Here is a 13,743-nt window from a genome sequence, read left to right as displayed (position 1 = left end):
TAAACATCTCCTCATTCCACTCTGTGTGGTTGGCCATGTAGTTTGCCAACTTCTGAGACAGAGGTTAACATTTAAGCAGCTGGTTCTCAAGAAACTCCCAGGTCCTCAGTAGTTTAAAGCAAGCAGTGTGAAATATAAAGACATATTTTTAGATTAAATTCATAGATGAGTTCTTCATGTGAAGGTTTAAGAGCAAATGTCCCTGAAGGGGGGGAGTTAATATTAATGGCTATTCTCTGTCTCCCTAGACCTGTATGTTTGATACCTGCAATTGTGAAAGGAGTGAGGACTGTATGTGTGCTGCCCTTTCCTCCTATGTCAGAGCCTGTGCTGCAAAGGGAGTGCTGCTGAGCGGATGGAGAACCAGCATCTGTAGTAAGTTATGAGGATTTTGTAAACCAAAAAGCAAGTGACCAGAGGAGATTGTCAAAGTGTTTCAAATAGAACTCCAAACCATTATTCACCCCAACATTTTTGGATTTTTTTCAGTGTCGCTGAATTATTTTGCAAGTTTTCTTAGTAGTAAGTCTCAATGAAATTAATGGAGCTTACTTTTAAGTATCCAACATGGTGCTAAGTGAATCTCTGTCAGCGCAAGATGGAAAGTTCTTCTCTTTTCTCTCCCCGCCCTGCCTGGACACCCCCTAAATGTGTTCTTGGAGTTCCCCCAACCCTCAAGAACAGGTTTGGGGAGGGTGCAGGGTGCATAATACATAATGTAACAATGCATATTATAACTGATTCTTTTTTAAAAAGAAGAAAGAAACCCAAATGTTTTAAAAAAGTAGTCTTGGCATTTTGGGTTTAAAAATATACTGCAGTTGTTTAGAACACCACTTCATTTTTGTGACTTTATTTTTGATGCATCTGCTTCAGCCACTGCATCTCTCAAATAAAATGAGCTGCTAGAGAGAAACATCTGCTCATCTGTAGATGTGTGGTTTTTTTCTATAGAAATTCAACTGCTGCCTGCTAGTAAGTGGCAAAGAAGGCAGGTTTTTTTGTTGGCTGCCATTTTGAATTTCCCCAACTGCACATCAGAACAAGGCCGCCTGGTTCAATTTGCTCCCTCTCAAGATAATTTTGATCCCCTTCACAGCCTGAAATACTGATGAATCAAAACAACTCATTTCAAGGAGGTGGTTTTTATGTGGACCCGATCTTTGCCAGTTAGTAGCAGCTGTAGTTTCAAAATTATCCTGGACAAGATTTTGAAGGAATTTCAAGCATCTATGCTTTGTTTGTGTGACAACCCCAAAGTGGTGCCAGTAGTTTCCTGAAAGTCTTAATCTGGTGAGCAGATACAGATGAGGCTTATGGGAGCTGCAGAAAGTTCAGAAGGAAATAAAGTTATTGTTTGCCATGGGGAGGCAAATCACAACCAAAAAACCTTACAGTCTTATGTGAATAATGGAGCATGTGCTAGTTTCTCTCTCTAGTTACACCAAAGAATTCTTGACAGCACTGGATTAGAAATTAGGAGTAAAAGACATATTTTTTGGAAAAGATAGAAAAACACACAAACTATCAAATGAGTAGTTTTCAAAGCTGTGATTTAAAGATGAATCTGGAATCACATAGCTTGATTCAAAGGCCAATAAATTACATGGATCAGTCACGTTTTGAACAGGCTCCTTTTCATAAACCCATACAAAATAGTAACTTCCCTTCTGCAAGTTAAATTTAATTCAAGGCACCCAAGCAGTCGTTCATACAGTCTTTATGCACAAAGCAGCATACGTCACTGTACCCAGAACATCCCATCACACCTGGATGGTGAGGCAGACATCCTAAGCTTCTCCAGCCTCTGGGACTAGAGCCCAGCATCTAGATATACAGATATGCATCTAAACACACACAGCCAATGTTTTTGAGTATACATTGTACCCTGCGACGTCTAGTAATTTATAGCCACAGTAGCGCTTAGATAACCTCTGGAACAACTTCTTTTCTTTTCCCTCTCTCAAGCCAAATACCAAATGTGTCCCAAAACCCTGGTTTACCGTTACAACATTACTTCCTGCCAACCCACCTGCCGATCTCTGAGTGAGCCTGATGTCACTTGCAACATTAAGTTTACCTCCGTGGATGGATGCACCTGCGAAGAAGGGATGTATATGGATGAGAGTGGCAAATGTGTACCTGCTACCAGCTGCCCCTGCTACTACAAAGGGACTCCTCTACTGTCTGGAGAAGTTATCCATGAAAATGGTGTCATATGGTAAGTGATGGTTTGAAATAAGCATTGTTATGAGGTGATGGGAATAGCCAAAATTTCTTTCCATAGAACCATGCTTCTAAGCTGCCCTTAATTATGATTTTTTAAATTTTGTTTTTTGGAAGATTCAGTCAATTTAATTTTGTAATGTCTGGTGCTTAGATATTAGGTGCCTTTGTGACACATTTCTAAATGCCCCAAAGTTTCTTATTTATGTGAGAAAAATATAGGAGCCCAGCTGGATCAGACCAAAGGCCTGCCTAGTCCAACATCTTATTCTCATAATGGCCAACCAGAAGCCTGTGCAAAGCTCACAAGCAACTTATGAATGCAATAGCAACCCAGCTCATGCTCATTAGCAACATTATTCAGAGGCAATTCTGGAGGCAATATAAAGACATCATGACTAGTAGCTGTGGGTGGCCTTGTCCTCCATGAATTTGTCTAATCCTCTTGTAATGCCTTCCAAGTTGTGAACCATCACTATGTTATCTGGTAATTAATTCCATAGTTTAACTATGCTTTGTGCTTCCCTTTGTCTATCCTATATCTCCCACCATTAAACTATCGCATCTGTTAAAAACAGGCTTTCTAGTAATGGCTGGTGGAGGGTGAGGAGAGAACTTGAGACTGGCAACAGCACCACAGGTGCCCTGTGGATCTCTGAGGTCTGTCCACTCCTGATAAAAATGCCTCACCCCAGTCCAGATCCACCAAGGAGGAATTCTTAAAGCATTTTAACAGGCTATTTTAAGGGAAACATTTTCCTTTTGATCACAAGGTGACAATTCAGCATTCCACACCATGAAGGATTTGTTGTTGCTGTCCTTTAGCCAGGCAAACAACTGCTCTTCATAAAACTGGTTCAGTTTTTAAGTAAGAAACATTCTTCATCTCTTGCAGCACTTGCACACAGGGAAAGCTTCAGTGCATTGGAGAAGTGAAACCACAACCAGGTAAGCCAAATCACAGAAAAAGATAATAGTAGTTCCAGAGACCTTGTAAAACTGAAATATTCAATTGGACCATGAGTCCTCCGCAAATTGGTTGAAAATATCCAATAGGCTCCCTCCAATGTACAGATGTGGAGTTGTTTTACAACCTTGAGTGATGCAAGTTTCTATTATCTGCTAAGCACCATAGCCAAGATAGCCACCATCCTCTGTCTTAAAATTGGCAGTGAAAGTATAATGTTGTCGTTGTACAAAGACTTTTATGTGTGTTTTTAAGTGAGGTGTTGATAATGGTGTGCCCTGAACTAGTTTTCATGACATACACTCACTGTTTTGGTGATTAATGTCTAATTTCAAACTGAGATTTCATCTAGCTCTCCTTTCTCTCAGAATGTTTTGCTCCCATGGTCTACTTTGACTGCACTAATGCCACAGTAGGAGCCACTGGAGCCGAGTGTCAGAAGAGCTGTCAGACCCTTGACATGGGATGCGTAAGTGTGACTACATTATAACCATTTCTTATCTAAATTACCTGTTCAATGTATGTATTACATTGTTCCCATGATGACTGCAGTTATCACTTTTTTCCTGAATTTATGAAACTGTCAGCACCGCTCAGCATTCATCATGGTCTCCTGTTACAAAATAGGAGTCATGCTGATGGGTGATCAGAGGCAATGACGAAAGCTAGCCTACAGAACCCATCAGAAGGTACTTCAGTGGTAGAGACAGGGAGGCGCAGGGCATGGTAAACCAGTTTAACCACCATGTTATGACTTGTGAATCACTCTTACACCCAACTTTTTTTTTTAAATCAAGGGACACCCAACATTTTTTAAAAAATCAAGGGTATCAATATACCAAGTCACAATCTAGTGATTTATAATAACATTCTCTCAAAGAGTTCAAGAAAAGTTCTCCACACCTAAACTCCTCTGAAAAAGTAAACTTGAAGCAGTTTTGCATAGCTTGCTAATTAATTGACTCTTCATTGGTAATGCACCACTGGAGACAGACACTGATTTCACTCTGTCTAGTATCTTAGTCACTTTTGTTTCTCACCTATTGATTTGTCAAGTAACATCTTTTGCTGCCTTATCTTCTGTTACAGTACAGCACACAGTGCGTCTCTGGCTGCATGTGTCCCAAGGAGTTGGTGTCCGATGGCCAAGGTGGGTGTGTAGCTGCTGAAGAGTGTCCATGCATTCACAATGAAGCCACATACAAGCCCGGGGACAGCATCAAGGTGAAATGTAATACTTGGTACGTATCTCCTGTTATAAGCTGAACTAAAAGTATTGAACTCTTCCATCTAAATGGGGGGGGGGAATCAAACAAAACCCCCACTGTGAAATTTAACCATGTTTCTGTCTGTGCAGTACATGTAAGAACAGAAAGTGGGAGTGCTCCACTGAATCCTGCCTGGCAACATGCTCTGTTTATGGAGATGGTCATTACATCACTTTTGATGGCAAACGCTATAGCTTCAGTGGAGACTGTGAATACACACTGGTCCAGGTATAATACTTTTCTCCCCAAGCACTTGCTTTTTTGAAATGTAGAGTCTTTAGTCTTGATATGGCAAGCTGTGTTCACGAACACCATATAACCCTCTTCTCCACAGGATCATTGCGGTAAAAACAATTCAAATGCAGGGACTTTCAGAGTGATCACGGAGAACATCCCCTGTGGCACCACCGGGACAACCTGCTCAAAAGCCATTAAAGTCTTCATGGGGGTAAGTAGGTTCACGCAAGATGAACGCAAAATATGACTTGTGCACCTGGACAGAACTGGGTTATATTAAATCTACAAATGGGGAAATCATGGAGTGCAAAGTAACTAAGTTGTAAAGGTAGGTAGCCGTGTTGGTCTGATGTAGCCGAAATAAAAAAAATAAAAAATTGTCCAGTAGCACCTTAGAGTCCAACTAAGTTTGTTCTGGGTATATGCTTTTGTGTGCATGCACACTTCTTCAGATACACTGAAACAGAAGATCCTTATATATAGTGGGAAGGTGGGGTGGGTTTTTTTAGAAGGGTAGTAGGAGATGGGTGATTGACTCGATGGGTATGGTAAACCTGTTGACACTGTTAACGACTGGGATTAGTCCTACAGGAAAAAGCAAAGGATAGTATGCAGATGACCAAAAATAGCTTTAGCATGTGTAATGAGACAAGAATCCAATATCTCTATTCAGACCAGGTCTCTCCATAGTTTTCAGTTTAGTAATAAGTTGTAATTACTTGAAAGAGAAGTTGCTGAATTACAACTTATTGTTGCTTTTCATTTTTCAGAACTATGAGCTGATACTCGCTGATGAAAAATTTACAGTGGTACAGAGGCTTTCTGGTGGAGGTGAAGTGCCATTCAAGGTCCGCTACATGGGAATCTACATGGTGATTGACACCACAGCTGGACTGGTCCTGTTGTGGGACAAGAAAACCAGTATGTTCATCAAACTCAATGACGAATTTAAGGTATGCTGAGGATGCCAGATCAGATTATATAGGGGTGTGTGTGTAATGAAAGAGAAGTGCTACAACATTCTTCCAGGAAATTCTGTAAAGGACAAACATTAAGAGCTAACGTTAGCATTTAAATATTCCAGTCAGTTGATTTATCAGATGAATCCCCTTACTTGACCTCTTCATAGTAGTTTAACATAGGTTCTTTGTCTGTATGAAGAACTATTGATAGTAATGAGAAACTGGTCACATTAAAAACAAAGTACAAGACAATGTACTAGCTTCATATTATGATGAAGTATGACTCCAGAAATTGCTATTGATTATTCTTTATGTGATCTCATGGTGAGCTTCCCATGGGCGTCTGGATGGCCCTTGTGAGAAAAGAATGCTAGACTGTATCAGCCAGATCCAGCATGGCTCTCTTTACATTCTAGCTATCATTTCTATCGCAGAACTATTTTTTCTTGCATGATCAATGCGCATAGGACTGGTTACAGGACAGTGATAGACAACATGGTGCCTGACATCATCCCTGACCATTGCCCATGCTGCCTGGGGTTGATGGGAGTTGTAGTTCAACAACATCTTAAGGGCACTATGTTGGTTTCCACTGTGATAGTATATAAAGGTTCGTTTGTTTTTTCATAATAATGCAGCAAAATATATGCTGTGATTGTCAATATCCAAAATATGGTTAGGGTTGACATTCACATTCAAATGTAAATGCTGGCCATCCCAAATTGGACAAGCACAACATCCTGATAGTGATGGAAACTGCCCTTCCTCTGGTCATCAAATTGATCATTTGATACACAGGAAAGTGAGTGGTAATAATTCCCTTGTGTGCCTGTGTATGAGAGAGAGAACGTGCAGGGGCTGCATCTACTTTTGGTCCCATCCATCACTGCAATGCAGCCTTAGGAGGCTTGACCAAGGGTGAATGAATCAAACCCAAGGGGATTACCACCTCTGCTCTCAAGGACTCCCTAATGATGCAGAAACAAATCACTCAAGTTTCTGCTTTTTTATTTGTAATTATGGTAAGAAGTATTTTTTAAAGAATCTTTTTGAATGAAATTATTTTTTTAAATAATAATTATAATAATAAATATTGAGAGTGGGTGGGGAATCAGGCTATGCCATTTTTTTCTGCTAAAAAAAAGGAACTGTTGGAGCAATTGTTCTTGTAGAAGCCTAAAATATAACTTTTAATATACTTTATATGTTATGAGGCTATGCTTAAATAGGTGTGCTAATTCAGTGTACTGCATGTGTTTGATGTGTACATAGGATCTCTGAGCACATGAAATTATCAGTTCATGTAATGGGGACAGTCAATCTATCCATGCATGTACATGCTGATCAGCTTCCTCTGCAGAAGTTAACTGAAAAGTCCTCGTGAGTGGGAGAGCCCACAAAGTATGACAGTCACTATAAATAACCAAAGTATTATTCCATTTTGAAAATGCAGGGTCTCTAATCCCAGGAAAATAAATTTTCCACTCCTCATTAACTTGTGCTTGTCTCTCTGCAGGGTCAAGTTTGTGGCCTCTGTGGAAACTATGATGGCAATGACATAAACGACTTCACCACCAGGAGCCAGTCTGTTGTAGGAGACGTACTGGAGTTTGGTAACAGCTGGAAGGTGTCTCCCACTTGCCCAGATGCCCCGGGCAGCAGAGATCCTTGTTCTACAAACCCATATAGGAGTTCTTGGGCCCAGAAGCAATGTAGCATCATTAACAGCAAAGTGTTTGCTTCCTGCCACTCTCAGGTATGGGCAAATGCATTTTTAAAAGAATGTATAGGACACTTGAACAGCTCCAAGCTTAAGACTTGATGTGCCTGCTCTTGGGACAGGCTGTACCAACCACTGCATAAGAGCAACATAAAAATGTGTTGTCATTCTGTCAGCTAATAATTCAGATAAGAAAAAATTAAATGTGAGCCCCAGATTGGTTAGGCTCCCCAGCACAGTAAATGCCTGATATTAACACATTTAATAGATAATTAATATTTAGGGGGTTGCCAACCAATTTTACTTTTTCTTCTGTGGATGCATAAAAATACCCTTTGCTTCAATGACAAATTACTTCCTTGACAATTACTAATGGTAGATGATACATAACCTTTTCACGTCCGCTTGACGTTTCGGAAGCATTCATGTTTATTATTAACAACAAATTGCCTCTGCATGCAATTCTGTTGCTATAACAAAATGTGCAACTTGAAAATAAAAACAATGACTGATGTCACAAATTTTCCATGCTGACTTTGTCAGAGAAACGAGAACTGTAATTGAAAAAAATCAGAAAATGCACCCTCCCTCTCTGACCATGGCCTGCCAAGACTGAACCACAAATCAAACCATGTGTATTCCTTCTCTAACAGGTTGAACCAACTAAATATTATGAAGCCTGCATCTCTGATGCCTGTGCTTGTGACACTGGGGGAGACTGTGAATGCTTCTGTACTGCTGTAGCCGCCTATGCTCAGGCGTGCAATGAAGCTGGCAGTTGCATTTCTTGGAGAACTCCAAACATCTGCCGTGAGTACTGCCCATTCCTTTTAAAGTAATAACAAAAAGATAGATTAGTGAGAACAAGGAGTAGGCTAATGTTTCTATATTTTTAGCACCATATATGGTATGTGGTAGGATGGCATGCAGTAGGTTGGAGCATTGCTGAACGTTTGCATATTTTTGTAATCCAATTTCTGCATTCATTTTGAATGCAGTGACGCGATCACAACATGATTCCTGCTTGTCACATTCATATCATGAACATTTGAATTTATCCTAACTTTGCAAGAGCTAAATGTCTTCAGAATGTGCTAAATCTCAGCATATCCCCTCCTTACTGTCCAATCCCCTCCTTACTGTCTCCCGTGCTGTCAATGCATAGCTGCCTGTGACCATGAGGTCAAGGAAAATAGGAACACTTTCCCTGGAACAAGTACTGCTGCTGCTACTAGCTGCCTGCCTTGTTATTCATTAAATTTATATACTGCCCTTCATCCTAAGATCACAGGGTGGTTTACAGTACAAAAACGCAGAATACATAACATAATATATAAAAAAAAAACAGTAACATGTTTAGAAGACCATAGATCTTTTATATTTTGGCAGAGGGAGCGTAGCCATTCACCAGGCCCAGCATTCACCACCCAATCCTACCTGTGATCCACCCAGTCCAACATCTCTGATCCTACCTCCTACCAGCTGGGGAGAAGATGTAGCAGGAGGGGAACTGGGTCTGTTCCTGACATCCCTGCTCACAAAATTCATTTGATGGTGTTCCTGACTGATGAAGTGAATAATAACACTAGAAAAACAAGCAACTAATATTGCTTACCAGATCACTGAACATAGAAATGAGAAATGACTGGCATACAGTGCAAGGATAGGTATTGAGTGCTATGAAATTAATGCACTTTGCTTGAAAGTAACATTAAAAAAACCCCTTTCCTCCTTTTGCAGCTCTGTTCTGTGATTACTATAATCCAAAAGAGGAGTGTGAGTGGCACTACCAGCCTTGTGGCTCTCCTTGTATGAAGACTTGCAGAAACCCAAGTGGAAAATGCCTCCATGAGTTACAAGGCTTGGAAGGTACAAGGATTGTAGCCTTACCCTTGATCTACTAATGATGATTACATGAAACTTAAAAGCTTCATTTTATATTAATTGTTATAAAAACTGTGGTTGCCCAAAACAAAATGCTTGATGCTTTGTGAATATGGGAAGTTTGGTTTAGGGAAAGGGAAGTTACTGTTTTGTCCCAGTCCAGGGGACAGGATCTAGCCCAGTGGAGGCATGTGCTACACAGAAAATTCAAGGTCACATACTGCTGGTCCCTGTCTGGGATCCAGAAGCAAAGCCAGATCAGGCAGAGATTGGGTTTCAGCGGGCAAGGTCAGATTCTGATGTTCAGGGTCAGGCAAAGTAAAACACAGATCAGGTTCCACTGAGGTCATTCTAGCAAAGTAGAGAGTAGGTCCAGATAAACAGAGTCAAGTAAAGCAGAGGTTGGGGTCCAAAAAGGCAAATGAGCAAACAAACATATGAGCAAACAAACAGTCTAGGCTGGACTGTTGTTCCAGCACCCAACTATCCTGGACTGAGTCTTAAGTAGGATTGCTGCTTTGATTGGGAAGCTAACTTCTTCCCTGATGCATAGAGCCCTTACAGTTAAAAGAGGCCCAGCCACTAGGTGCCATTCACTTTGGAAGCTTGGGGGAGACCAAGGTTCAGTTCTTGCCTCTAAGCTGGAGACCAGAGTTCGAGGAAGACAAGGCAACTTCTTCAAGGTGGAGAGGTGCAGGCATCATGTGCTCCTTTGATGCTAGAACACCCAAGGAGGCAGGAATGTCTAAAGCTGGTCTTGAGGTCAATCTTCCTTTTGGTCAAAAGATTCCCTCTGCATCCATGGCCTCTTCTCCTGAGCCCCAGCCTTGCTAAATGACAGTTGCTTGAGATCAAGATATGGCAGGGATGGGCAGCCTGTGACCCTTCCAGATGTTGTTGAACTACAGTTCCCATCATTCCTGACCCTTGGCCATGCTGGCTATGACTGGTGTGAGCTTGTGTCCAACAATGTATGGAGGCCAAAGGTTCCTCATCCCTGGTTTATGGTGTGACAGCACCATACGCAAAATCAGCTTAAAGGCTAACATTTGTGCAGGCTATGGTAAAAGCTCTCTTTCTTACCACAGGCTGCTATCCAAAGTGTCCAACTGATAAGCCCTATTTTGATGAAGATGAGATGCAGTGTGTTGATCTTCCAGCATGTGGCTGCTTTGATGGCAAAGGAAACCACTATAAACCAGGAGAAAAAATGCCTTCACAAAAGAGCTGTGAATCATGGTAATGCTTGTCTTTCAAATGATGAGAATGAGAATGAGAATGTGAATGTAAAAATGTTTAAAGTTGTGGCAGAGGCATAGCATGCTCTATTTCATACTGCAGAAACAGGTTTGAGAAGGCAAAGTTTGGTAATGTTCTCCTTAGGATTAATCTGCTCCAGCATGTCTTACTACATTATAATATGGGTTCCATTCTTCTCTCCTGCCCACCTCTTTTTGAACTTCTACTGTGGTAGAAAGAAAGTTTGCCTGAAGGCTCTAGTGAAATTACTACTGCTCTTTTCTTCACTTTCACTCAGCTAATTTCTTTCTCCTCTTCTGTAGGTTCTGGTGAGGATTCTCTACTATCCTACGTGCTGTGCTTCTTCCTTTTATATAGGGACAGATTCTGATATTTAGGGCTGTGTACACACCATACATTGAAAGCACATTGAAAGCACATTCCCAACCCCAAAGATTCGTGGGATCTGTAGTTTGTTAAGTGTGCTGGGAATTTTAGTTCTGGGGGTAAACCACAGTTCCCAAGATTCTTTCAGGGGGAGATTTGCTTTAAATGTTTGTTATGTACACAGCCATTGTCCATGCTGATTAGTAGAATGAATAACCAACCAAATCAGCTTTAGGAATGACCGCTCCCCACATTAAGTAAGCCCTTTGTGTGGTCGTGCGCAACCCCGTGGACCCTATGTGGCACCATTAGCACAGGCTTGGCTTCGCCTTCTCCAGGTGGGATACCTGGAGGTCTCCGCCTACCTCAGCCAGTTGCCCAATCCCGCCTGGGGAGGCGTTGCCAAGGTGATCAGGCCAAGTAGGGGGAAGGACCACCTGCCCACACAATAGGGGGAGGACCTTACCTGGGAATCATCAGTTAGCCCCACCTTCTAAACAACAGCTAATATACCAATTGTTGGGGGGAAGGGGGTATCTGCTTTTACAAAAAGAAAATTAGAGTTAATCATTGGATGTTCCCTGTGGAACCAAAAAGATAAATGATTCAATTTTAATTCCATTTACTTTGAAGTGCAGTCCATTTATTTCAATGGAACTTCCTTCCAACAGCAAGTAAGATGCAGTCTTTCACACACTCACCTGGAAAATGGAAGCTCTACTGCCGGGGTGGCCAACTCCCGAGAGACTGTGATCTACTCTCAGAGTTAGAAACCGGCAGTGATCTACCACCTTTTGGGGGGTTCTGGTCTAAGTTGTTGAGCTTTTTTAGGGAGGAGGAATGCTTTCTTTAGGGGAGCTTCTTTGGGGGGAGCCCATGATCTGACAGTGATCTACCACAGACGTTCAATGGTCTACCAGTAGATCACAATCTGCTACTGGATGTCATGGAATTTAGTTCTGAGTAAATGAGTAAAACCAATTAGAGTCAAAGCCTAAAATTGCTTTCTCAATCCAAGTGTAGTAGTTTATTCAGAATTTCACCTCCATAGACATTCTTTTATACTGGTTGTATATGCCCCCGAGGGCACACTCCATTGTCTCTTGAGGCAGACGTATGCCAACAACTAATATAAGGAGGGCTGTTAGTGTCTTCTTTGCTCACTAAAGAAAATTAACTACCTTCAAATGTGTTTCCTTTCCTTTTAGCTATTGTTCCATGGCTGGCAAACCAGAGTGCCGATACGATGAACTTGGTATGTTCTCAGTGCTAAGTTTTAATATGAATTGTGAGTGATTTGGAACAGCCTTTTACATTTTAAGAAGTTTAATGCTGACAATTTCTTTTGAATGACAGAATGCCACTGCATCTATGAAGGGAAGATTAGCAAGCCAGGGGATGTCATCTACAACACAACAGATGGCATTGGAGGGTGCATCACTGCGATTTGCAGTAAGAATGGAACAATAGAGAGGAATATCTTCCCATGCACAACAACACCCACCACAACCACAACCACCACCACCACTGCACCAACCACTACCGTCTTTAACTTTTCCAGTACCTCTTCACCAGCAACCACTACTGCAGGTAAAAACTCTGATGATAGTGCAATCATATGGTTCACTCCCTCCCTACCCTGTTCAGTGAAACCCATCTCCAGCACATTGGAATTAGTAGATTGTAGTAGAGTATAAATTTCAAGAGCATTACCCTGCAACGTTGTCTGTGGATTTCTGTAGTTTCTTTACCATCTTTTGCATAGCTGTATGGTACATTGCTATGGCAGAGACATAGTACTGCCTCCTGGAATGGTACTCTTGGAATGGTACTGCATGGGCGTTTTTACCCTTAGCATTTTCTGAGCTGGTGGAAATGAATACCAGCCATTCCAATCAATCTAGGAAGGGATGGGTGTTTTCTGGGAAGCCCGGATGAGAGGGCTACCTCTCCAGCTCCAGCAATGCAAAATATGACCTGTGCCTCTGTAGTTTAAATCTTTCAATGAAATGTTTTTGAAAACAATAAGCATTTTTTACTGGTGTGAAGAACTACTTGTAAGTAAATGTATATAGGATACTTTTAAGTAAGCCAATAAGCTGTGGTCCCTCCTGTGATGTGTTTCCAATCTCCCAAAGAGCTGAGGAGAAAAATAGAGGTGCTTCACTCCAGGTTCTCTTTGACTAATTTCTGGGCAACTTGCAGTACCCTGTTTATTCATAGTGCTCCCACCCATCTCATATGTGCTTCATTCAGTTTTCCTCCCATCTCAATCAGCTGCTACCCAGTTTCTTGATTCAGGTCTCTGAGGAGCTCCAGTCCCAGCAGCCCATATCACTTTTCCTTCTCATTTCCTCACTCGAACATTTTGATTTTACATTTTGTTCTTACAAAAGAAAATAGAGATATTTAAAAGCCTGTGTTACTCAGCAACTAGTTCCAGAGGGGTCCAATGGATTGGTTCAGTCCAGATGGGTCGGATGAACTGATTTAGTTAAACCCTCAAAGGTTGCTTCCAAACCACCTGTTTCTTGAGCATCCATTCTGATTTGTTTGCCAGGGAGGTTAGATAACACGGTTTTGAGCCAATGTTATCCTACCCTTTTCCAGGGCATTTCCCAGTCTCTTATGCAAGTAACCCAGTTTTAGAAGGGAGTGACTTTGTTGCTCAATAGCACCAAATCAATTGCACCAAATAAATTTGCTGGTATGTAACTGAATCCCGCCTGGAAATGGTGGCAGTCTAGAAGAGCCTCAAGGAAACTTCCTTCTTACACACAGCTTCTACTGTACATGCTTAACATTTAAAAGTTTAAATAAGCATGAAAATACTAATGTGCCATTTTATCTTTT

At 41.4% G+C, this 13,743-nt stretch overlaps 1 protein-coding gene across 1 annotated transcript in view; it reads left to right on the top strand.

The window, feature by feature from the left end:
- Window positions 1-13,743, top strand: part of MUC5AC (mucin 5AC, oligomeric mucus/gel-forming) — a 60,722-nt gene that overhangs the window by 20,499 nt on the left and 26,480 nt on the right. Inside the window, exons 17-30 of the mRNA XM_053394490.1 lie at window positions 249-375; window positions 1,969-2,221; window positions 3,122-3,174; window positions 3,562-3,662; window positions 4,283-4,434; window positions 4,551-4,689; window positions 4,796-4,909; window positions 5,469-5,651; window positions 7,177-7,416; window positions 8,034-8,190; window positions 9,121-9,249; window positions 10,353-10,503; window positions 12,099-12,145; window positions 12,247-12,480. Coding sequence (XP_053250465.1) covers window positions 249-375; window positions 1,969-2,221; window positions 3,122-3,174; window positions 3,562-3,662; window positions 4,283-4,434; window positions 4,551-4,689; window positions 4,796-4,909; window positions 5,469-5,651; window positions 7,177-7,416; window positions 8,034-8,190; window positions 9,121-9,249; window positions 10,353-10,503; window positions 12,099-12,145; window positions 12,247-12,480 — 2,080 coding nt within the window. The remainder of the gene's footprint in view (window positions 1-248; window positions 376-1,968; window positions 2,222-3,121; window positions 3,175-3,561; window positions 3,663-4,282; window positions 4,435-4,550; window positions 4,690-4,795; window positions 4,910-5,468; window positions 5,652-7,176; window positions 7,417-8,033; window positions 8,191-9,120; window positions 9,250-10,352; window positions 10,504-12,098; window positions 12,146-12,246; window positions 12,481-13,743) is intronic.

This window comes from Podarcis raffonei, chromosome 1 (genome assembly GCF_027172205.1).
Source record: "Podarcis raffonei isolate rPodRaf1 chromosome 1, rPodRaf1.pri, whole genome shotgun sequence".
Taxonomy (NCBI): Eukaryota; Metazoa; Chordata; class Lepidosauria; order Squamata; family Lacertidae; genus Podarcis; species Podarcis raffonei.
Note: the sequence above shows the minus strand (reverse complement) of the source record. Positions and strands in the feature narration are given on the sequence as shown.